The sequence below is a fragment of the Eublepharis macularius genome, chromosome 13 (genome assembly GCF_028583425.1).
Source record: "Eublepharis macularius isolate TG4126 chromosome 13, MPM_Emac_v1.0, whole genome shotgun sequence".
NCBI classification, from domain to species: Eukaryota; Metazoa; Chordata; class Lepidosauria; order Squamata; family Eublepharidae; genus Eublepharis; species Eublepharis macularius.
In genome coordinates this window covers 50,228,569-50,253,998 of record NC_072802.1, presented here as the reverse complement: position 1 = coordinate 50,253,998, position 25,430 = coordinate 50,228,569, and the positions used below count along the sequence as shown (strand labels likewise).

At 42.6% G+C, this 25,430-nt stretch overlaps 1 protein-coding gene across 1 annotated transcript; it reads right to left on the bottom strand.

The window, feature by feature from the left end:
- Positions 1 to 21,951: 21,951 nt before the first annotated feature.
- Positions 21,952 to 25,034, bottom strand: GAL3ST1 (galactose-3-O-sulfotransferase 1). Its single transcript, XM_054996887.1, is given in 4 exon segments — positions 21,952 to 23,381; positions 24,428 to 24,561; positions 24,868 to 24,899; positions 24,902 to 25,034. Coding segments are annotated over 4 exon segments (1,449 nt in total). The 3' UTR covers positions 21,952 to 22,231.
- Positions 25,035 to 25,430: the final 396 nt, after the last annotated feature.

Genomic DNA, 25,430 nt, shown 5'->3' with positions numbered 1-25,430 from the left:
TTTCTAATCCATTTTAGATTTTCAAGAAGAAACATGAATGGGGTGAAGGATCTAAAAAAGATAGATAAAAAAACCAAAGAAGGTAAACTTCCCCAAAATGTGTTTAATTATATGGAAATGTTACAACTGGAAGATGCTTGGTGGAGCAAAAATCTGAATACTAGAGACTGTACTTTCTTTTCTGATAGACACCAAACATATGCAAGGATTGATATGTGCTGGATATCAAAAACTTTAGTAATCTAGAGAGTGCAAAGATTCACCCAAAAAACTTTGCACATCACAATCAGTTAGTAGTGATTTGGGAACAAAACGGAGGTAGAAGGGGAAGATGGAGATTATTAAATGATAATCTTTTATTACAAGAAGACACAGTAAAAATGGTTGCTATCATAATTTTTACCATTTACAATATCATTGTTTATTATATGTTTACTCTTTTCTTTTAATTTAATTATAATTGTATCATTTTAGTTTGTTTTTCTGTTCTGTTTATATTTATAAAAAATATGTTTTTAATTAAAAAAAAGAATTTATACACTGACTTAAAAGACCTGTAGCTATGTCCCACACAAAGTAGCTTAAGTCCTTTACTCTGGCTTGATCCACTCTCTTTCAGTGCAGCAATAGTCAAGACTGCAAGGCATCTATTGGGCCCAACATACTCGCTTGCCTCCAATTTACATTTGGGGAATGTTAGAAGAGGAAGACTTGGTGCTGTCCCTTTCCTCAGGTTTCACAGGGGGACAACCACAGAGTTAGAAAGACAGAAAGGTTAGAGCATCTGTTTACTCCTTTACTGCCCTGAACTACCCTTTGATATGTAGATTGCTAATTTCAGGACTTCCTGCTCATGACATCCTTCTCTTCCTCACTTTGTCACTTCTAATAATAATTAGTAATAATAATAATGATAATAATTAACATCCAATTTATATACTGACCTTCGGGACTACTTAACACCCACTCAGAGCAGTTTACAAAGTATGTTATTATACTCACAACAATCATCCTGTGCGGTGGGTGGGGCTGAGAGAGCCCCAAAAAGCTGTGATTAACCCAAGGTCACACAGCTGGCTTCAAGCGGAGGAGTGGGGAATCAAACCCAGCTCTCCAGATTAGAGTTCTGCCACGCTTAACCACTACACCTACCTTTTTTCTCCATCTTACACCATGGATGCAGGACTCGTTCTGCCATCTATGTCCATCCTTACACTAAACTAAATAGGTAGATAGGAATCTCTCCACTTCCTTATCGAAGTATCCAGAGGAGTTAGCCGTGTTAGTCTGTAGTAGCAAAATCAAAAAGAGTCCAGTAGCACCTTTAAGACTAACCAACTTTATTGTAGCATAAGCTTTCGAGAATCACAGTTCTCTTCGTCAGATGCATCTGACAAAGAGAACTGTGATTCTCGAAAGCTTATGCTACAATAAAGTTGGTTAGTCTTAAAGGTGCTACTGGACTCTTTTTGATTTGATCAAAGTATGGAGTTTCTACAATAAAGAACTCTTCTAAACCTAAGGCAAATGTAAGTTTATTTTCTCACTCACACCAGCCACCACGGTCCAACCTCCCATCATGTTTTCTTTGCAATTGATGCTACTCTGTTAAGGACCAGTTTCTGTTCTTTTTAATAGGGAAAAGTGAGTCTATTTCATTTCACTTTTAAGTTACATGGTCATTATATTGTATGTTGGAAATGGAACTCTGGGGAAGGGTAGGCCATACGTTTCCTTGTTAAAATAGTTTTGTTTGCTTACTGCTGCTGTTTTGCTGGGTGTGGGATGGATCGATATATCCTTGACTAAGAACAGTTCGTTTTTTCATGGTAGTGGGGAGAGGGCTGCTTCAGCCACTCCTAAGTAGAGATGGGGACGAACAGGAATACGAACAAAAAAACCCCATGAACCAGCCCAGTTCGTGGAAGCTCGTTTCCATGAACTTGTCTACTGGTTCACTTGGTTTGTTTTAAACACCAAAGCCCTTTTCCGGATCAGTTGCTTGTCGGGGAGATCCCCAGCAAGCAGCTGATCATTTATGGCCCTGTGGGTGGGGCTTGGCTGGCTGGCCGGGAGTTCTGGGCTGGCCAGCCAAGCCCTGCTGTTTCAATGGCCACTTCCCTGCTGCTCAGAGCAGCGGGGAAATGGCCATTTAAACTATGGGTGGGGATTGGCTGGCTGGTCGGGAACTCCCAGCTATTTAAATGGCCATTTCCCCACCACAGGCCATTTAATGGCCAATGGCCATTTAAACAGCGAGGCTTGGCTGGCCGGCCGGGAGCAGCCCTGCTGTTTAAATGATCAGCTGCTTGTTGGGGGATCTCCCCAACAAGCAGCTGATCTGGGGGTTTAAATGCTCTTTTCTCTGCCGCAGCTAAGCGGCCGGAAAGGGGCATTTAAACCCCATGAAGCACAAACTGGTTTGTGAACTTGCCCCAGTTTGTGGAAGTTTGTGGTTCCTGGTTTGTGAAAACACCACAAACCACGAACTGCACGGTTCAGTTTTTCACAGTTCATGCCCACCTCTACTCTTAAGCTCCTCTTTCAATTTCCATTCCTTTTTAAAACGGTGAGGTGGTATCTACTGAAGAAAAGGACAGTTCTTAAAATGGCAGCTTGTGTGCTGTGTCTCTGAAGCAATGAGAGTGCATCTGCATGAACAAGATTTGGGGGAGGGGTGCAGATTAGAGACCCATTAAAAATTTCCTTTTGCCCTGTGAGCCGCCCAGAGAGAACATTGGCAAGGAATGAACACTCTACATGTTCAGGCTCTTCATTTTGCTGTTATCCAGAATGGTGTGGTACAGTTTCAAAGGGGCAACTAAGCTAAAGCTTAGAGAAGAAATTGGAGGGGGAAACCAGTTGAGTAGCACTTTCAAAACTACAGCAAATGTATTGCTATAGGATTTGGGGGTTCTTTTGGTAGATAGATATTTTGTGTCTTCTTCAATGTTTGCTGAAGTGAACGCTAAACCATTTTTTAAAGTTAATTGATGGCCCCAGCAAACCTGTTAAGCATTGTTTTTAAAATGTCTGACTCTAAAGAGTTGGTCAAGTGGGTGTATATTGACAATTGTTCAGCACCTAGGCAGCTACAGCTAACATGAACTGGTTTCAAGCATATAATAGTATTATTGCACTGCGGCTTACTTTGTGGGGTGGTTGTTTGAATAAAAGGCTGTGAAACAGTTTGGCAAATCTGAAATGCTGTTACAAAAAGTTAGAAGCTCCAGGGATTACACCCTGCCTGCACAATTCAAGCAAGCCTGTCCCAGCAGACATCTGCACATATTTACCAAGGACCAAAATATAACATTTAATGTGTAAAAGTCAGAATATTCAGACAAGAAAAATGTCTGCATCAGCTACTACCAAAATTAGCTAGCTAGAACAGGCTTTATCATACCTGTTTCCTCCTGCACCTGAGAAAGGTCATTCTCATGCCTTTGTAGAATAAAGACCTTCTTATGGTCAAGCATGAGATAGGCAAGGCTCAATCACACGTCTGTTCTTCAGGGACATGAACAGATCTCTCAGGCAATTGATCTTAATGATGTTATCGCTAATGAGTTCATTCAAAGAACCTCAATGAGAACAAACACATTCTTAAGTACAAGACGTTTTGAATTGTTACATATTAACAAGTGGGTTGTACTTCGATGAGGCAACACATGCCAACTATTGGGGTGGGAAAGTGGGAAGGATAGGTAGGATATGGCAGGAGAGGGTGCTTGTGGGAGCAGGAGAAGGGGTAACAGGATTAGGAGAATATTTAATTTTATTGTAACTTTAAAAATGTAAATAAACAGTTTGCATTGTTAATTAAAAGTTAAAGTTGTATTTCAGCTGACTGAAGGTCATTTGTTGAAGTCGAATGTGTTTTACAAGTTGAACCTAAAGAGCAGAAATTAACTATATACAGGAATGCAATCCTGTATATTATATACAGGAATGCAATCCTCCCATAAACTTAATTATGTGATTTTATTAATAATTTGCTCTGAATGTCTGTGTTTTTAAGGTGGAGTTTTTAAGGAGAGTGCTAAGAAAGCAAGGTATATAAAATCCTAGATGGCATAACTGAGTCTTCTTTGGGGTCATCATGACTACGGGCACTGTTCTGAATTGAACCAATGTGCTAATAGGATATGAGTTTGAAGTGAGAAGATTGCTACTACTCCGAACTCTATAGCCTCTCAGCTCTTGAAGTGTATCACAAAATGATTCAGCTGGCATTGACAGACAATATTGTCTTGAGCTTTAGCCAGGGGTGGGGACATGATCTAAAGCTTGGAAAGGCTTTGAAACAGCCAGAACCACAAATTAAAAATTGAACAAAATGCATGTTTGAGGTAACTGAAGTTGACATTTCTGAGAGATGTTATCTCCAGAGGGAGTGAACCTTGACCGGAGAAAAATTAAGGCTATCAAGAGGATACTATGGCTCCAGTTCCCAAAAGATGTGCAGCAGTTCCTAGGGATATTTAATTACCCAGGGAAATTTATGCTAAACCTGTCATCCAAAGCATCACCCCCTTTGGACACTTAAGAAAACCATTAATTTCTGTGTCCACACCAGGAGAAGCACAGGCTGTCCTGAAACAAAAACTGAGACCCAGGCAAGCAAAGCAAGGTCTCATCAGATACCTAAAGGGATCCCTAGACCTGGCAGGGAGAGAGTGGAGGAGGCATGGCACGGTAGCATCATGCAGGCATCACTTCCCATTTAAACCAGAAGAGACAGGGGATGCTCTGGCCATTTCTTAGAGACTCTTTGGTCTTTGAACAATGCTAGAGTGCCCCCTGATGACAGGCTGATTTCACGTATGGGCACATGGGGAGTGCAGTCAGTGCATCGCCAGTGACATGAATACGTCACCAGAACAAAAAGTGGGAACCCCCAACTGGAGGGAAAGTATAAATAACCCAATAAGAATTTTTTTTAGAGTTTAATGAATAGTAAAGTGGCAAGTGCTCAAATAAGTTAACAAGTATGTATAAATATATTATAAATACAGACTATTCCTATAGACAAAATGTAAACAACAACAAGATAGTTTTGTATAGCTGCCAGGCAAAAATGCTCAAAGCTGCACAGTGCCAGAAATACAGTCTACAAATACTTGGAAGTGATGTAGTATTTTCTTCTTTTTATAGGTGCAGCTGGAGAAACGATGTGAGAAGACCATCCAGAAGGGTCACAAGGTATAGAGTAATAAACTGCTTATCTCTTTTCTTTAGGTGATGCCAAGAAGCCAAAGTGCCCAAGGGAGCGGAAACCCCTCCGCCCTATCATATCAATACATCACCAGCAACATCATGTTGCTGCTGACAAGGACCTCACCCCCCCGCCCCGCCCATTGCCAAGGGGGACCTGGGGCAACCCTAAGTAACATTACATGCCCTATCCCTCCTGGCTGGTTGCAAGTCTTGGCCTGGCAATCCTAGATGCCTTGCAGTCTGGGCTTCATGCGGTGATTCTATATAACCATGGCAACCAGTGGGCATCTCATTTACCTTTCAGAGATGCATCTGTTTATGAACAATATAATACAAACTGGCCATAAGCTGTCAATAGTCTTATCTGAGAAACCAAAGAATTTTATGACCTACTAATGAACTCCCAATAATAATAGTGGAAAAAACTCCTTGTTGCATAAGCAAGGACTACTTCTCTGAAATCCAAGATGTTTTCTAATCTTACCTTTGTGACTCCTGACAGCCAGAGAACTGTTCGAATCCCATTCATAGCTGCCTGTGTTTTGAGCTGGTTTTTGAATCCTCAAGCGGCCAACTACCACATTATAGCGCAGATCACTTCGCACTGAAACGAAATTCTCTTTGTTAAGACTGTCAATCCCTCCATCCTCACACCACATCCCAACTCACAGCAGCATTTCTTGGCCATCACAAATCCTGTTTTTATACATATTCTGTGCTTATGTCCTGCATAACATCACAGATGGTGCATATGCAGAATCTAGCACCTTATATTTAGCATCTTCATATTTAATTAAAGATGACTCCGGACTTCACTGTGGACATCGTGGTCTTCATATGCTCTAGTTTCAAACTTAAGCAATGAGGATTTGAAGAGCAATTGGGGCAATTAATTAAGATAATGTTTTATTTTTATTTCCTCCTTACAGGAGCTGGGATTCAGGCATAGAACTGACAGGTCTTTGTATGACCCGTTCAACTACCACTCTGTCCATTTTCCCATAAGAAGGACAACTTTGATTTTATCAACGGTGATGAGTACCTTCCAGGTCTCTCTTGTGGCGAGATCCAGTGGATTGACACACTGACTCACAACAGCTGCACACAGAACTTGAGGGATCATCAAGGAGTTCCCACCTGTACAGAGAAGAGAGAGTTCTAGGTATTTCTTACAACATGGCATGCACGTTGCAATAATGCTTCAGGTTCCATGCACAGCAGTAAAACAAGTAAACACAAACAATTTCATGGTGCTTCCTATGCAAAGTCTCATCTGTTGGTCTTACCGCTTCAGTCCCCCATGCTTACATCAGGCTAGATGAAATGACAATGTAGTCCTCCCATAGAGAGACAAATCAATTGCCACAACAAGCATGACATTTGTTCTGCACTGTTATACCTCATCCCTGTATATGTACTGTGGGTAGTGGTAGGGTGAACTTTGGCCTTAAAGATAGAACAGTGAGGTTAGCAAGTACTCCTGAGAAATACACTTCTTTCTTGGAGCCTACATGCAAGGCTGAAATTTTGTACTTTTAAATTCATCTGTTCGATTTGGAAGGGACCCCCCATGTCCCATAGAATGCGCCCTTGGTCTTCAGTTGCCCTCTACAGAGGTAGGGCATCTTGCAAGAAGGCAGTTTGTTACAATAGCCTAACCTTTTATAAGGCAAGCAAGCTATAGCTTTCTGACTACACCTAGTTCTTCAAAATGTTAAGCTCCATGAAGGAAGTTCTTTAACTAAGGCTACCTCCAAAACAGAGAAACACTGACAGCCCTGAGCTGCTCAACCTGGATACTGCAGCTTCACCCACAGTACCATAGAGGGACTGAAGTGGAGTTGGCAGGTCTCCAATAGCCATGTTTGATTTAAGGGGAGCTGCTACTACCTCTCCTTCAACATGCTGAATACATAGAAAGATTTGTTTGAGGAGGACTAGAAACTCTTCACAGGGTTCCTGTGTCATTATTTCTTGTGTGCATGAGGGGGAAAGACTTCACAAATGGAATTTCTGCCTATTATGCAGTTAAATGTTCTGACCTGGATAGCCCAGGTGAACCTGATCTCGTCAGATCTCAGAAGCTAAACTGGGTTGGCCTTGGTTAGTAATTGGATGGGAGACCTCCAATGAAGACCAGGGTTGCAAAGGCAGCCAATGGCAAACCACCTCTGATAGTCTCTTGCCATGAAAATCCCACCAGGGGTTGCCATAAGTCAGCTATGACTTGAGGGCACAACACACACATATGCAGTTAAATAATCATGACCTGGATAGCCCGAGCTAGCCCAATCTTGTTAGATCTCGGAAGCAAAGCAGGGTCAGCCCTGGTTAAGTACTTAGATGGGAGACCACCAAGGAAGTCTAGTTGCTTTGCAGACAATGTCAACCCTCTTCTGAACTTCTTTTGCCTTGAAAAGCCTACAAGGTAGCCACAAGTCAGCTATGATTTGACAGCCAGAAAGGCAATCAGTTGGCAGGGTTCTTCCCCCCCTATGGTCACCATGCAATTATTATGCTCCAATACAGCCCTTAGGCCAAATAGCTTGCCTACTCCTGCTTTACCTCTTGGTGTCTTTACGAAATGAGCAGGCCTTCTTCAGGGGATCAGTGAGGACTTCTGGATCCCAAACTAGAAGCTGGCAATGTATGTAAATCTGGAAGAAGAACATGGTGAGCACCGAGTCAATTATTAAGCCAAATCACAAGCTCCAAACGTTTATCACGGGCAGCTTTAACAAGCCTAGAGTTTTTGAATGGTTCTGACTTACATGCTTGGCTTCTGATCACCATATGTGAAAAAAGGACTGTGTATGGGCTTCAGGTCTTAAGATGTTGGTTTGTTCAAGCATCCACTAGGGATGGAAGAATGGAATAGCCCACTAGATCATATCAGTGGTCCATCCAGTCCAGCATCCTGTCTCACACATGACCAGCTTTTTACTACATAAGGTCAACAACAGAGCTTAGAAGCCAAGGATTTCCGCCAGTGTTGCCTCATAGCATTGACATTCAGAAGTCTGCTGCCTCTGAACATGGAGGCTCTCCTTTACTCACTGTGGCTAGTGACAATTGATGGACCTGTCCTTCATGAATTTGCCCAATCCCCCTTTAAAACCATTCATGCTTATGCCCATCACTACATCTTTTGGCAGCAAGTTCTACACTCTCATCACTCATTAAGTACTTCCTTTTATTCTTCCTGAATATGTTGCCCATCAACTAAATCCAGATGCCCTCAAGTTCCAGTATTTTGGGGGGGGAATTTTCTACTCATCCCCATGTATAATTTTATAACCTCTATCATGTTCCCCTTTGGTAGTCTTTTTTCTAAACTGAGAAGTCCCAGTCTCTCTAGCCTTTCCTTGTAGGGAAAGTGCTCCTTAATCATCTTGGTCGCCCTTTTGTGTATTTTTTCTAGCTCTGCAATATCCTTGCTGAGATACACAATATTCCAAATGAGGCCACACTATGGATCTATAACAAGGGCATTGTTATTTTCAATCACTTTCCTAATAATTCCCAGCACTGAGTTTGCATTTTTAACCACTGTCCTACACTGACTTGACATTTTCATTGAACTGTCCACAATGACTCCAAAGTTCCTTGTCCTCTCAGTTTTAGCACTTTCAGGCTCTATTTGCATATACTTAAAGTTGGGATTTTTTTTGTTCCAGTTGTATCACCTTACTCTTAGCTTCAAGAAGCAAGCTTCTCGCCTAGCTGGAGGACTTCTGTTTTGTTTAACAAAACTGCCAATTTATACCAATTGCAGACTCAGCATTTTTTAGCACCAAACGCTATTTTTACATCGAAGACTCCTTGAACCAGCAAACCCTAGTGGTCTTACTTCGGGCCCAGGATGCGAGCCAAGTCGTCAAGGATACCCTGCTTCCAAAACTTCACAGAAAACAGTACAAATCTAGCTCTTACATATATGTTTTGAATTATATGTACTTAAGTTACACATGCTTGCGCTTGTAAAATTTTATGCCCCTTATGCAGTGCACAGCTGGTTAAAGAAATATGTAAGATTTTTCTTATCTTGACATGCAATTAACTAGCTGCAGGAAAGATATATTGCTTTTTAATTACTAGAAATTGCTAAATATAACCTTTAACTAGCTTTAAGCAACTTCAAAGCTTAAAGTAATTGCAGCACAGATGTGCAGTTAGCTTTAGCAAACTCATCACATGATGGAAAATATCAAGATTCTACTAGACTGAGAACCAATTTTTTTAAGTCACCTGTTAAAGATCACAAAGATAACCATTGCCACTGACTATAAAAGGATGCCACATAGATAATCAGGAATTTGGTGAAAGTATTATCAGAAAGAGATGAGACTATCTTTGTGCATATATAGGAATTTAAAAGATTTGATAGTAACTTATGAAATGCTTCAAAAGCCCATATTTGCACAAGTTAGTTAAGAGCTGATTCTTTTAAAGCATATTTTGAAAAATGTTAAAATGTGAGTATGAGAAATATTTTATTGCATACACAATTATCAATAGGATTATGTTTAATCTGTATCTATTTAAATATATTTTCTGAATAAAAGCTTACCTTAATAAAGATTAAAAATGAATTCTAAAAAGTTTGAGTGCGCTGCTGGGAAGGAATTAAATGCAGAATCTACATAAAATATTTTGCACCGAAAGAGGGTTTGGAGTGGGTGTGGGGAGACCTTGACCGTCGTCACACAGTCATAAATTTAGTGCCAAACTAGCGCCATCTACCGCTGAATGCTCACCTTATTCCGGCTCTCTTGCGATTTTGCCATTCTCCCCAATTCACACTTTGTGACTCTTTATGTCGTCTTTATCCACTTCCATGTGAATGCCTTGGATCGACTATGAACGCTTTGCAACACTAAAACGCTCACTCTCCCCGATCATCTGTCTCACCTAACACTGATTCTCATGCCCTACACTCCCACAAGCCCCAGCGCAACCCGCAATTAAGCCTCAAAGTAATTTTTTTTTTAAAACATCAGCCTTATAGTGCTATAGCGCTATACTGCCATGGGCGGGAAACCTCTGCTACCTATCACGGTTGGCTTTTGGGTTGGCTCAGCACAACATTGGTATAATAGAAGAGTGATATAGCGCAAACATGCGAAATTTTTTTTTTAAAGGGGGCGGGATTTCTAGGACCCCATTTCCAGGTGCACTTTGACTGACCGTCGAATTGCGCTTTTCCCTTTTAACGTGACTGACTGGAAGCGCAAGCAGTCGTCAAAAGATGGGAGAATCCGTTCTAATAATGATAACAGAAGAAACGATTTCTAGTGCAAAACTGACGAAATAAGGGCCCGTGTGACGACAGTTCTTATCTAACAGGCCTTTTTTTTTTTTAGTTATTTGAAGCCACCTAATTTACAAGAATAAATCTTATGAGTGGAGTGGCTCAAAACTAACTGGGTGGGGATTTATTAATCTATTATGCAGTTACTTACATCAGTGTTTATGCCAACAAACTCAAAGGCCTGCAGAGAGAGATGGATTACTTCAGGGGCTGGCCTAGGAAGGAACAAGGAATTTGCTACTATGCCGTCCACAAGGCACCTGCCAAAATCCAACCAAAAGATACATATATTAGACTTGCAAGACTAGAAAATGCTATAGATGGCATATGCTTGTATGCCTTTAACCAAGAGCATGATGATCCAGGTACCACTGGCCATAAGAATTGATCCTTGCATTCAAGTTGCTGAAGAGGGCAATAGGTAGGTTATGCTTCTTCCCATGCATGCTTCTAGCCACCTACACTTTCCCCATATTTGTATGCTTGAAGAAAATGCAGGCTATAAATAATCAATGTGGAAGTTTAGATTCCAGACAGATGTATTATACCTGTAGCCACACTAAGAGTAGTGGATGTTGGCTAGACAGAGTATGGAATGCTTGGTAGACTTATAGCACCATCCTAGGGAGAGTTACACCCTTTTGTTTAAGCTAATGGTCTTAGAAGAGTAACTCTGCTATGGATGGTTCTGTAAGTCCCACACAAATATCCTTGTCATACCTGGTAACAAATATGCATCTTGCAATGTTGTCTCCAGGGTCTGTAATGTAGATCTTGACTTTCAGAATATGTTGAACAGAACCTGGCATGCTTTGCCATTCAAGCAGTTCAGCTGTTTCCTTGACCCCCATACTCCAAGTAGCTGCAACTCACCCTGTTCTAAAAACTCTAGAATTCTCTTACCCATGGTTAGTAATAATGCTGTAGTTCCTGAGAGATTTGTGAAGTTCTGGTGTGGTAGCAGCTGTGCACTCATCCACAAATACTCGCAGAGGCTGGTGGAAGAAGCTCTGGACAGCAAATTCTATATTAATTTGTGAGCCCAGGAGAAAGATCTTTATATCTGACGGAGCACTGAAGTCCTCTGCAAAAGAAGCCAGAGACATGCTCATTTTGGCACCTGGCATACAAGTGGAGGTGTATTAAAGACCAGCAACTGTATATCCAAAGACCTGCCTTTCCAAGGCAGCTGCAGATTCCACAAAGGAACACTGCTGATAAATGCTGTAGATTGCACAAAGCTGTGGCTTAGAAGGATGGGATCACTTCAGCCTTGTGTGAGCAAATATATTGAGACCTCCGAATATGCATGTTAGTTGACCAAGCATTCAATCTCATAAGAGCATTCCCCTGTATGATCCAGGCAGTTAGTGTTCTTTGTCATGATTCCAATAGCCAGCAACTAAATCATAAGATGCTGAACAGCAGAATACAACTAGTTGGCTGACCTACTTTCTGACCTATACAAATCTCCTGCCCCCCATGGAAGCAGTCTCATTACTCCTTTGGATAAGCTATTGAAAGTAGCAACAGCTCAGCTTAACTGAAGAGAGACCACCCAATGGGGTGTGTCGGTAAAGGGATACAATTCATACTTTGCATGCAGAAGGTGCCCAATAAAGAAGATCTCTGGTACCAGTACAAGTAGGGACATGGCTCAGCGCTGGAGTACTGTAGAAGTTTTTTGCGTGTAGAAGGTCCTAGATTCAATCTCCAGCATCTCCATTTAAAGGGATCAGGCAGTAAAAGACCTCTGCCTAAGACCCTGGAGAGTGGCTACCAATCAGAGTAGACAATACTGACCTTAAAAGACCAAAGATCGACCACCACATAAAGCAGCTTCATATGAAGAGATATTGCCCGGTAAAGCAGATAGAAGGGACTAGGATCGACCCATGGCTCAAGTACAAGGCAACTTCATATGCCATATGAGTAGCATATGTTTTTATTCTATGTTGTTGTGAACCCGCTCTGAGCGGACTATAATCAAAATTAATACATTTCAAAGCACCATTGAGCCAAGGAAGAGTTGTACATATTGCACATGCTTATTCATGCAAGAAACTTTTCACTTCCATATGTGGAATCATACCACTATGTGCAAGGATAGCATATGGTCATTTCATTGCCTGTGTGTAGCAGTAATCTACAAGGGCCATAAGTCATAAGTTAGACAGTCTGTATGTTGAGTTGGCTTTTCATATTTGTTCAGGCCAGAAAGACTAAGTCCTAGTGCAGTCAATGTTTAAGGCTTGAGTATTCGAGAGGTTAATGCTAGCCCAGGAGTCAAGCAGGAGTTATTCCTATGTATAGTACTTTGTGTCTTTTGACAACTGGGGAACAAGAGTTCTTTAGCAGTAATTTCACAATGTAGCCTCTCTCAAGGTTTTTGCATAGGTAAAGAAAAACTTCTTAACCAAATGTAAGCATTTGGGATCATGCAGCTGAAACCCCTCCCTGGAACTTCATAGCAGAACAGGACACTACTTACTATTCATTAATTTCGCAGTGAATTTTAGTACACTTGAAGCAGAAAGCTGGCCAGTCACCAATGCCACCTGTGCAGGGGTCACACTTGCCCTACAAGGCAAAGGAGAAAAGGCTTGTCGTTGAAGACTGATCTTCTAGCCATTTCCCCCCACAAGATAGGCTAGCACCAGGACATTCTTCAGATGGACTAGGTAACAGAAAAGTTGAGAATCTAGCACATTTGAACAGTAGTGTAGAGCTGCCTGACTTCCACCCAACTTTGGAACTTAGATACTAGATGTGTATGCTAACAAATTAAGTATTCAACCATCTTGCCCCATGCATTTTAAAAAGTTAGCATTGCCTGAACAGTCACACATCTCACATTAGTAAACATATTAAGATTTAATTTTTTAAGAGCACAACATTGCTCTAGTATTGGAAAAGATTACTTGTTGGTGACATTACAGTCAATCAGTTCCATCCACAAACTTAAGTTCTGCTGCAAGCTTCCAGAATTTGTTCTCCGCAGAGCTCGATCCATTTCCAAAGCATGCTTGAATTAACTACTTCCACATCAGGCCCACTGCTCCACTAGTAGGGCTGCCAAATTCCAGGAGGGGGCTGGGGATTTCCTGGAATTTCAACTGATTTCCAGATGACAAATCCGTTCCCTTGGAGAAAAATGGCCGCTTTGGAGGGTTTACTCTACCTTGCTGAGGTACCTCCCTTTCCTAAACTCCGCCTCCAAAGTCTCCAGGAATTTCCTAGCCCAGCATTGATAACCCTATCCACTAGCACTGGATCCATCTCCACCTAAGGAATCCAATACGCACACAAGAGGCTTACTCATAATCAGTGCAGTTTATCCTCTCAGCAAAAGGGCTGTTGTAGAACCTGCCTCGGATGGATGGAGGCCTGTAGACCAGGCTGTTGAGATGCTCCACGATTTTGCCAGATTTCTACAAAAATCACATATATTAGTTGATGCTCCAAGGAACACTTCAGATAGGTCTCTGCTTAGAAGCAAACTGTCTTTTTTTGGCTGCAAAGACTCTACTCCCACATACACCCTAAATCCTAGACCAAATACCCATGACAAATGCTTTGGACAAGCTGGCCCTGATCTAATGTTTGGTGTTTCAGAAAACAAACATTAGAGGAGATGAAGACTTTGCTATAACCAGAGGGAACAGCAAGTCAGTTCTGGGAAAATCTGGCTTCTGCTTTAAGCCAGATCACCACGTACCCCTTTCCCCCTGCCCAATTTGGGCAAGTCACCTGTGTGCGTCAGCAAAACCAGAGCAGCTCAGGTCTCATCATAAATCCTCATGGCAACCATAGCAATTTTGTAACATGCGAGCCAGCCTTATATAAATTCAATACATAATACCCTGTGCTGGGGACTGTCAAAATCAGTTCAAGCCTAGCAATATCTGGGTACTAGTATACCAATCTGTATACTGCTGCCTGCCCCAGTTCTCTCTGTACTGAAAGATCCACATTACAGAATTTAGGAGACTGTAGCCATCTGTCCATCTGGCCTATTATTTTGTAATTCAAAATGGTACACTTTTTAAATAGCATGACACCTGAGGGGGATGACAGAGCTCTGAGGAGTAGTAAACTCTGCCACTGCCTGTTCCTAGAAGGATCTACACCTTCCTGGTAGAGTGAGGGGTTGAAACCTACGCCTCATTCCTCCTGTATTACATGTCCGCATGTAGGTTGTGAACTCTTCTGGGCAGGGATCCTTCATCATTTACCTTGGACCATAATGAACACATACAGGGAATGGATTTTATAGGGAATATAAAGCAGCTGGACAACCTGCAGCCAGGATTCATATATAGAAAGCCTACACAGAGTCTTGCTTATATTCTGTTAGTTGGTCACAAAAAACAGCTTATAAAAACAGAATAATTTATAAATCCAATAAAGGCCCCACAAATGTAAGGGCCAAAATCTTTATTTCTAGCAGGCTGCTGCAACATTCCCAAAATCCACTCCAACAGCAATATTCCCAGGCCACAATGAAGCACCTGGTGAAACTGTCTGAATGTGCAGCACATCCCGAACACTCACCATCCGTGCAAAGTTACACTCCTTGAAGGAATATTGAAAGTGGAAAAAGCCTTGGCGGTTATTCTCAAAGGAGGAAGGGCAGCTGCCAAGGTTCAGGAACTGTGGATTGAGCTTGAGACCAGAGTTCCAAGGGTCCATCTTGACAACTAAATGGATACTAGTCCTGTTGCATTCATAGAACACAAAATTGGCAGGCGCTGAAAGAGACGAGTCAAGAACAGAGATGTACGCCTAAGAACAGTGCATGAACAACTCAGGCAGGTGACAGCTATGCTATTGCAAACCAGGAGCACCGGAGAAGATGCTCCAAGAATCAGGTACAAGAGAGGCAGGATATAAATTTTCTAAATAAATGCTAAGCAGCTTCAATAGTACAAGTGCAACATGGCTGGAAGGGACGGAAGAGAAGAGAAGGATATGGGTTCAGAACTTCAGATATGATCATGAAGCTGGGTCACTCACTCTTTCCAAGATGGTTGGGCAGAGACTAAAGAAACCCCTTTACCTCCCCACCGCTACCTGGGGAAAGGCAAGACAAAGCCAAGAAGGGCCCTCTGCCATTTAATCTTAACAGCATTAAGATATTCTTTGGAATAATAGTTTTTCCTAAAGTAAGACATGTACACACACCCCTTGTGTGCGGGCAATAACCCTCCAGAGTTGCCACAAACTTTGGGAAAGATTTTCCCTCTTCTGGTCCAATTGCCAGAAAGTTTTTCCTCACCTGTTCATGGATAGAACAGGAGCTATTTTTAACTGTTCAGCATCTCTTATGGGAAAAGAATTTACTTTGCTTCTCTCTTCAAACCTTTGCAGTACTTGGCTTAGGGCATCCCATTGAGGGGCAAGCATGGCCTCCCTCCACAGCAATTTCAGCTGGGGAAGACATTGCAGGAGGGGAGGCCATATCCAGCCCCACTATTGTCCTTGGGAACATTATTTCCCCAAAGTACGTGACCCAAGTCAGCTTGTGGAGGGGGGGGGGACCAACATTCACGTTTCCCTTAAAACCCATTGCAACACAGGCTTTTCCTTAATGTGACAACTGCCTTCACTGCTTCCCTTTCCTTCCAGATACCTCTTCAGCCAGAATTCAAAAGAGAGGCAGCGCTAGCCTTTTACTCCCTTACTGCCCTTTAACCCTCAGCTCTTTCCTAGGCACACAAACTCCACCCCTTGACCCACTGGTCCTGCTCCTGGGTGGGTGGAGAGAGTGGGCAAGCCCACCTATTTCCACTTTTGTGCCCTTCAACAGCGTATAAGGCAAGCCCCCCCCCCATGCCACCCAACAGCACTCTCCCACATGGAACCCTTCCTCACTTTAAAGGGCTTGGATCATAAATCTGCAGGAAAAGCAAGACCTCGAAACCACTACATTTCTCATAAAGAAAAACAGCAGATTCATTCTTCATTTAACTGGCTAGGAGAAGCCTCACTTCTAACAAGAACAGATAGAGCCAAAACAAAGTTGAGACTTACCTCTTTGAGCACCAACAACCAGCATACTCCAGGCACAGATAATAACAACACTCTTCCAAAGCCCCATAGTGACACCACCTGTCTTACAAAACTGCTGGAAGGAACCACCTCATCAACCTCTGGGGAGCATCTAGTTATAGCTCCCTTCTCAGAGCTGCCTTAGCCAGCCCACAGGTGCCTGGGATTCCTCCTGATCAGCCTTCCTCATCAGCAAGTGGCTGAAGCCAGCCTATCTCACGTGGACAATCTCTCAAAGATCTTCAGCAAAAAACTTAGGAGCAACAGGCACCAGAGAGGAGTGTAGACAGATACTGTAGACAAGTGGCTACAGTGCTGACATTAGAACTGGGTTGAGTTACCAGCTTTACAGCTGGTCACTGCCTTAACAACAGGTTGATGTACAAATATTAGCAGCTGATAATATATCTAGCTAAAAGCTGCTGATCTTGGCAGCTCATGGTGCTGTTAAAGGCACAGAAACAGGCTGGTCTATTTCTTTTTTTCTGATCAGTTGGCAAACCTACCAGTGGCTACAGTCTAGAATAGGAATAGTTGCTATGTTTTATTCATTTTTAAGATTGTTAATTGTTCTCAAGGGAACTGGGGACATTATTTAATTTCTACAAAGAGAGAGCTCAGACTTTTGTAGAGACATTACTCTATACAATAGAAGTGACTGGGCTCAGTGCTGGTCACAAAATCATTGTAACCAGGCTGCTCAAACAAGAATGGGTTCTCTACAGACTCAAGAGGGACTCCACAGGTATGAAAATAAGTAAGACGTTGTAAAATTAACCACACACATTAACAGCTTGATGAGGACCGAGTATGTTCCAGTATGTACAGGATACTGAGAGTAGTTGAGAGTCAGGGGGAGGGGGGGGCAGAGAGACGAAGGGAAATTGGCATAAGCTCTTGATTGCTTAGAGAATCCTGGTGGGGGAGATTTAGGAATGTGTGGGAAATTTCCAAATCTTTATACCTTCTCCAACCCTGCAACTTCTTTTTAGCCTGTGGAGATGACCTGCAGTTGCTCAGTAGTGAAAGGAAATCCCTTTGTACATGATCAGAGATGTTTCTTTACAATAACACTGCATTTTTGCTTAATCACTCTAGATGAGATCAGAGGTACTTTTCATTACAATACAGCTCCCCCAGTGTCCTCTGGCATTTGTGTGTGTTGTATTCTTCTTCAAACCACTATTTGAGAAAGGTGGAGTTTTAGACTCTGGACACTTTCTATTGTCTACTACTTTCTGGAATAATAGCCTTTTTGGTCAATGTGTTTGTTTGTTGGTTCATTGGGAGTACTTCACCACTCACATATTAAATGTTTGGACATTTTAAATTCTGCATTATCTTCTTCCTTGGAGGGCCTCTCTTATTGAAAGATTCTTTGTCCATTAATCAAGGCCTTGGGATTGCATGCACATTTACACCCTCTTCAGAGCAAGATGGAAGTAAATTGGTTCAATATTCATTAACGAAGTATAAATGTTGAAAGAATTGTTGTGAGTATGCATTGATTCTAAAACAAGTAAAAACAGCTAGATTAGATAATATCACATGGACAAAACCTTTATGGTTTTTACTATAGAGATTTGAGTGGATTCTAGAGTATCCCATGATAAGGTGACACTACTTCCAGTTACGTTACATAGAGGGAAGTGATGTTGTGGGACATCATGCAAGCAGCCCCTGTCCTTCCCCAGTCAGACTTCTGGAAGTTTCTGGGCTTTGGCTGGCAAGCCTGAGCTTGACAAATGATCGTGCTATAGCAATATGTCAACTGCTGGTTTTTTAAAGAAGCCCTGTAGTGGCAAGGGAGAAATGGGTGTCACAGGGGACTGGGGTAGGGAAAATGACTCCAATGTTGCCAGGACCAGGAAGATACGGACTTTCCCATCCACAAGATGCCACCCTAGCTTTGCTCTGATCTTTCCCGAAACATTGCAGCAAAGCAGGTTCGGAAAAGATCCCAGGAAAGATGAGATACCTTGGGAGGTACATAGAAGCAGCAAAATGCTGTGGGAAAGCAGGGATGGAAACCTATTTCATCCAAACAGGGGTAACCAGCTTGTTTGTAAGTGATCCAGGGTCTTCATAAGTCACTGACTGAGTAAAGGAGGGCATACCTAGAGCCTCACAAAGCAACCAGCATCTGGGCGTATGTGACTGGTTTAATCTTTTGCCAAATATTTCATATCAGGACCTTCCCAATATCCATTTTCTAGTCCTACACCCACCCTACCCCTCAAGTGGTAAAGAAGAGGCAAGACTGTAAAGAGGTGTAAGGCCTCTGTATTGAAAACAGTCAAATATACATTATACTTATTTTACAAAATTATAGTGATTTTATTTATCTTTACAAACTGAGAAGAACATTACATACACACTTCAAGTTAATAAGAATATTATGGACGGATGTGTAAATATATATGCACCCACACATCTGACTGTGACAGGGAAAAGAGGACGTAATATCCTTTTAAACAACTGCATCCAACCACAGCATGCATGGAGAAGGAAGTGGAGGGAGGGGCAAAAATCCCACCATACTTTTCCTTAGGGCAGGAATGTCTAGCTGGCATACTTTCCCATGAAGTCTATTCACAGGGACTAGCCTCATTTTTTCCCTTGGCAACATCATCTTAAGTGAATAAATATACTATCTTTTGTGAAATAGTAAAAGTTAAGCTCATCATGGGGATCCTCTCTTGGTTCTTTTGGATACTTGTTTGGTTGCCAAGCCTACTTATTGCCATTCCTCTTAAGACTGAACACCTGGGAAGCCTGATCCTCCCTGGAGCAGTTGTGAATGTGAGATTCTCAGAAATAGAGCTTGCTAACCCTCTTTCTTTCCACCCCAACTGTACCCTCACCAGCAAAAACAGTGTGTCCTTTGTAAGGAAAGGGCCAGCTCATTCAAGTGAGAGCCAAGCTACAAGTGAGGAATGACACTTGCCTGGCAAGTGAACAGACTCACGTGTATTCCTCCCTGTTCACTTGCCGTTCACTTGCTCTCCACTTGATCAAATGGAGCGCAAGTGAATGGCAAGTGAACAGGGAGGAATACACGTCTGTTCACTTGCCAGGCAAGTGTAATTCATCACTTGTAGCTTGGCTCTCAGAAGGTGATTTTGATCCAAGTTCTCAAAGGAGAAGGCATGCTCTATGCTGGAAATGGCTCAGTGTTAAGTTGTCTAAGGTGGGAAGCTGACTCCTTCTTCCTAGGGAAAATGGTTTTGCTCAATGGCCCTTCCACCTGCTCGATTCCAAGCTCTCATTTACTTCCTGAGATGGAATCTGCTGATTTCCTTTGCTCCATCCAATCCAGTAGGGGCTTCTATATAAACCAAAACAGCAGCTCCTGGGAGCATATGCCCCTCCTGGTCACGGTGAAGTATGAAACAGGAACTTTCCTTCCTCTTCCTTTGCACATTTTCTGACCTGAGCCCTCCCTCTATGGATATTAGTCTTCATCAGATCCCACCACTTATGTGGTTGTCATCTCCTCTTTGAGTAGAGAAAATACTGGATCCTCAGAGCAGTGAAGCCATTAGCTCTGTTTGAGAAATGGAAACAGATAATATTCCGCTATCCATGGATCAACCCACAGAGATCTAAAGAAGATGGCTCACGTGGGTGATGAGGCACATCCACATATGCATATGAGCATGTACACACACACACACACCCTAGTCACAGAATGCTAACCTGAGGTTTTACAACTAAATATTAAAGATATCTATAATCTTATGTTCATCAACAGGCCCTACTTATAAAAGGGCCAAGTTGAAGGCACCAATACAAGAATTTGACTTCATGTAGTTTGAATGTACTTAGTTGGGAGGTGGGGACTCAGTCCTAGGAACATTCTCTGGGCATTCACATATTTAGTATTGTCTTCTGTACAATTGCAAACAACTCAAGTATTGAAGCAGCTTAAAAATAAATACAAAAAATATTTATTACTCAGTACTAAGCAAAAAAATGAAAAAGTTGCACTCTTATGAACAAAGGAAAGGCAGCACAAGCAGATGAAACCACACACACACACAGGAATAAACAGTTGCTAGGAGAAGCTGATGCTGATAGCCTACAATTCAGTATCTATCAAATACAGGCCTGCTCCAAATTAGTTATCTATAAGCACCAGAATTTGATTAAAATATAAGTCTGCTAAGACTGTCCATGATGGTTGTTTTTCATCCCTCATATAAGGGGTAGTTCAGGTAGCCGACCTTGCTTGTCATGGGCAGTTTTAACGAAAATAAAGAAAAATTACTTATGTTGCCCTTGGCATTCATTTAGGCTGCATACAGCTTAAACGGACTGTCCACGGGATCACATGAGAGTCAGTGCAAATTCCAGTTTCTTGAGCAGACGGAGGGTTGTCTCTTGTATACATCTTACGCAGTGTGGCATGTGCAATTATGAACAGATGCATAGGCAGATTAGAGCACACTGGTGTGATGTGCATTGAGGTGCCAGGAAACATACTCATTCCCTGCTCACCTCTTCAGCAAAATACTGCATTAATTCAGTCTTAGGAATGAGCTTCACAAACAAAGACAAAAACAAAAAAAACCCAACCTTAAATATTTGTGTAGGAGCTTGACTTGTGAGTGCAAACACACACACACAAAGTCCATATACTCACAGCAGTGTGTCATTCTCATATCTACACTACAAACTTTTAGCAATTTTATACTGCTTTAACCGTCATGGCCTCCTCCACAGAATTCTGAGAATTGTAATTTTGTGAGGGCACAGAGAAATCTCTGTTAATGTTCTCTGGCTCCTTTTAAAAAAACTCAATTCCCAGGATTCCCTAGACAGAGAAAGTGTTAAACTATTTCAAGTTTATAGTGTAGCTATGCCCACAGATCATATTGAAAAGTGGGGCCTCTGATTTTGCTGCGCTGCTTACATGCGCACAGTCAATACATCTCTCCATTTATCATTATAGGCAAATTGCACAAGGCATGCTAACATGCCTCTTTAGAAAGACACACTCTTTGCCAATATCTTAGAAACAGCACACTCCTCTACATCATAATTGCTTTCCCACCCATCCCTACCCCCATCCCCAGATGCTCCAGTGCTTCTGTGAATTAAAAAATGGGACTGGCAACTTATCCCTCGCTGTTGATGTCCCCAAGAGTTTGAAACAGAAGTAGGGAAGGCGAAAATGAAAGTTCTAAAAATTTACAAAACACTGTAGCTGGCAAAGGTAAGTTTTTGTTGTCCCCTCTTGTTGTTCATTCTGCTCTTAGCTAAAAATGGCTCAGCTATTTAGACTCCATGATGCAGCACTCGGATGCCTTCCACTTCAGTCTTATCCAAAACCCAGTTTCCTTCCTGTTAGACCCTGGGTCAAAATAGGTGACAAATGGACCCATCTTTTATTACTATCCTAGCTCATTTATTACTATCCTAGCCCTGCTCATTCCTTCTGTTCTTTCTCGCCTGTCCAGGTCCCTAGGCAAATGGGATGGCCTCCTCAAAATCATTGTTCCTTTTTAGAGTCTCAAGCCAGTCCCACATTTGTTGTTGGTACATGAGTCATGTTTGACCAACTGATGTAAGGAAGAAGAACAACCACCTGGTTATTTTCCTGGATGGAGGACAAGGTGGGAAGTGGAAATGCAGATTGTGCACCCGCTACCACTTAAGGAAGTCCCGCACCCGGCTCCATAGCTTAGTGATCCAGAGGTTGACTCCCAGGTCCGTCAGGTACTGGATCTCGGGTGTTAGCATCTTACGGCAAAGCTTCCGATGCTTCTTGTTGATCCTCTTTTTCAGATTGTAGCCCAGGATAGACTTCTCGCCAAGTGGCTGCCATGGTTGCATGGAGGATTCCTGGATGGCATTGGCATCCACAGGGTGTCCCCCATCAATGCAGATGCTCTTCATCTTCTCATTCTCTTCATGAAGTTTGGCTACATCCCTGGCCATCCTTTCCCGGCCATATACTTCCACCTTGTGCCAAAAGGTAGCATTGAAGTGCTGATAGAGCTTGGCATCTATGAGGTTCCATTCTGTGGCCTTCTGGTAGAGCTCATCTGTCAGTTTGGAGACTGTAGAGTCTTTCCGAGCATTCAGCTTGAAGTAGAGGATATCCTCCAGCTCCCAGCATAACAAGTCCTTCAGGAGCACTAAAGATTCATCAAAGTACTCTAAGAGCATGACCAGATGGAAACGTTTATCAATTTCATGGATATACTGGTCAACCAGGGGGTTGTTGGCATTCATGTTGTTGTCATATCCCAAGTCAAAGAAAAGGAGATTCTGGAGGTAGTAAGCATTGAACCCATTGGGATCATAATAATGCCAAGGGTCACGCAGGAATTCAGCCAGCTTATCCTCGCCTGATAACTTCCAGGTCAATGGAATAATACGACCAAAGTAGTGAAAGGAAGACTCAAAGAGGTAGGCAGGGTTCCGCAGCACTGTCACAAAAATGGAGTCAGCTGGCAACAGTTTACGCACCTCCTCGTATTGGAAGCGCATGTGATTACAGATGATATTGAAACACATGCCAGGCTGGTAGTCCTGCACCTGGCTGCGTTCAAAGTAGGATGGGTAGTAGAAGTCATTGCGACCATTAGGGAAGGCAAACTTGAGGCGATGCTTCTCCCCAAAGCGGAAGAGGATGTTGAGGATGGTACTGCTAGCTGTCTTGTGGGTCTTCATGAACATGATGTCCAGCTTAGGAAGGCACTTCTGTCCTGGTGGTTTGTGGGTACCATTTGCCAAAATGGGCAGTCGGGCTTGGGCAGGGTACGAAGAGCACGAGTAAGGGATTGGGATCCTGGGAAAAGAAACACACATCAGTGAGTAAAGAGGATCTTTCCAAGAAATAAGAAGCTGTCCTACTACCTTTAACCTGCAAATCTCTCTGACCAGCGACAATTGTGGGATGGGTACAGCTTAAGCAATACTTCTTTTCAGCGTCATGTGGGAACTACTGTCTATCTCCAGTCTGAGGGCAGGTTCCTTGCATTGCCTAAAGAGAGGGCTGGTTCCAGAGGGTGCTGCAGTTGGGCTTTCACCAGGGTGCCAACACCAGCCAGGGGCTCACTGGCACAACAGCACAAATATTCTGATTTTTTAAAATTTATTTGAGTCATTTTAATCTGCCTTTCTCCTGTTACATGGTAGTATGGAGCACCTGAGAAGGTCTGAATCAGCTTGAGAGGATTCCACGTGCATGCCCTGCCTGTTCCATTTGATGGGGACCTACAGAGAAGCGCTTCTTCAAAATGGCATGTTCACTAGCCAGAATTATCAGAGATATGACATATGCTTCCAATCCATTTTCTCTGCCACTTATCAAAGACCAGACATTAACATAAACACAGAACAAGTTCAGTCCAAAAACAGTCTTATTCTCTATTCATCTGGGTTTCTCCTTCCATTGTTGTATGAAGACAGATTTTATGTTTTACAGTAGAATGAGGTAGAAATGAGATGAGTAGTAGAGTGGATGGACCATTTCAGGTGCAAAATGTTGCATTCCCTGTGCCAGAATCCTACTCCCTGCATGCAGAAAGCTAACACAAAGGGAAAGGACAGAAAGTTTTGACCTCAGCCCTCTTCCCTGTTGTGTCAGTTTAGTTTTTCTATACTATGACTCATCAAAAAATGCAGTCCCCTCCTCAACCTGGGATCAGAAGTGGCACTGTTCATTCTACCACTTCAGGACCAGATCACATTATTATTTTTCATACACAAACTGCTTTGAATCCCTTCGATGCAGGCCTGAGTTGTATGGTGTTCATTTCAAGGTGAATTGTCTGTAGTTTTACCCACGACCCTTCATACATGGGTTTTCTTATGAACACAAGGATCACTCACTCTGTCATGCTGACTTGCAAGGGTGGGATGGCATAGGAGTACAGCAGCAACATGAAGCTGGTTAAGAGAGTCCCGAGGATAAGTCCCTTACACATGGACTTCCAGTTTTTCCCCTGGTGCAGCATCGCAGTCTCCTGCAAATCCAAGAGGAAAGGGCAATGAATTAAACATGTCAGATGCCTAGAGACAGATGTCCAAACATGGGTGGGGGGGAGAAAGATTAATCTGCATCAGAGTTATACAGCCCATCCATTCCCACCCCCTAGTGGAGTCACCTTATGGAGAATCTGAGCTCCTTCCTTCTGCCTCATGGGATGTATGCTCTTCTCTTCCAAACTATGCATAAACATATGCAATCACCCTTTCTTTTCTTCCCCCCACAATCTGCCTAGCAACATTTACTCTAGTGAGCAAGAAAAAGCTGATAAAGGCTACAGCACCTGGCTACTATCAGCAGGCATCCCCAGGAATCTGAAGTTTCCTCCAGGATCTGAGTGGCTGGATGGAAAAGCCGCCTGCTACTTTCTGAGGCTCCAACGAGTCTCTGAGCAAGCACGAGCTACTGCAATGCAGCATGGTTGTCCTCTGTGTCAGGCCAAGGAGACATGCTACCTGGGGCCCTGCAGAGGCAGGAATAGCCGGGCTGGAGATGCTCACAGAAGGCAGGCAGAGCTCCTGGGAGAACACAGATCAGTTGCAGAAGCTTTCTGTGACACAGATGGAGTGCTCCTAGTTTCTGCTACAGGAAGAACATATGGAGCATTCTCTAAAGAGCTCAGGGGTCATCTAGCAAACTATTAGCCTTGTTGGAATTATGGGCCTGCTGAGGTTATGGGCTCAGCACATAAATAAATAGATGGTTCTTCAGGTCACATCCCCAGGTCTCATAACATTTTATGGCACCTGAAGATGGGATCCAAGGAACCATTGTCAGGTCCCATAACCTCTTGGCAGAGATCACACACTCATTAAGGATCAGAACAATTTATTTAGGAATTAGCAT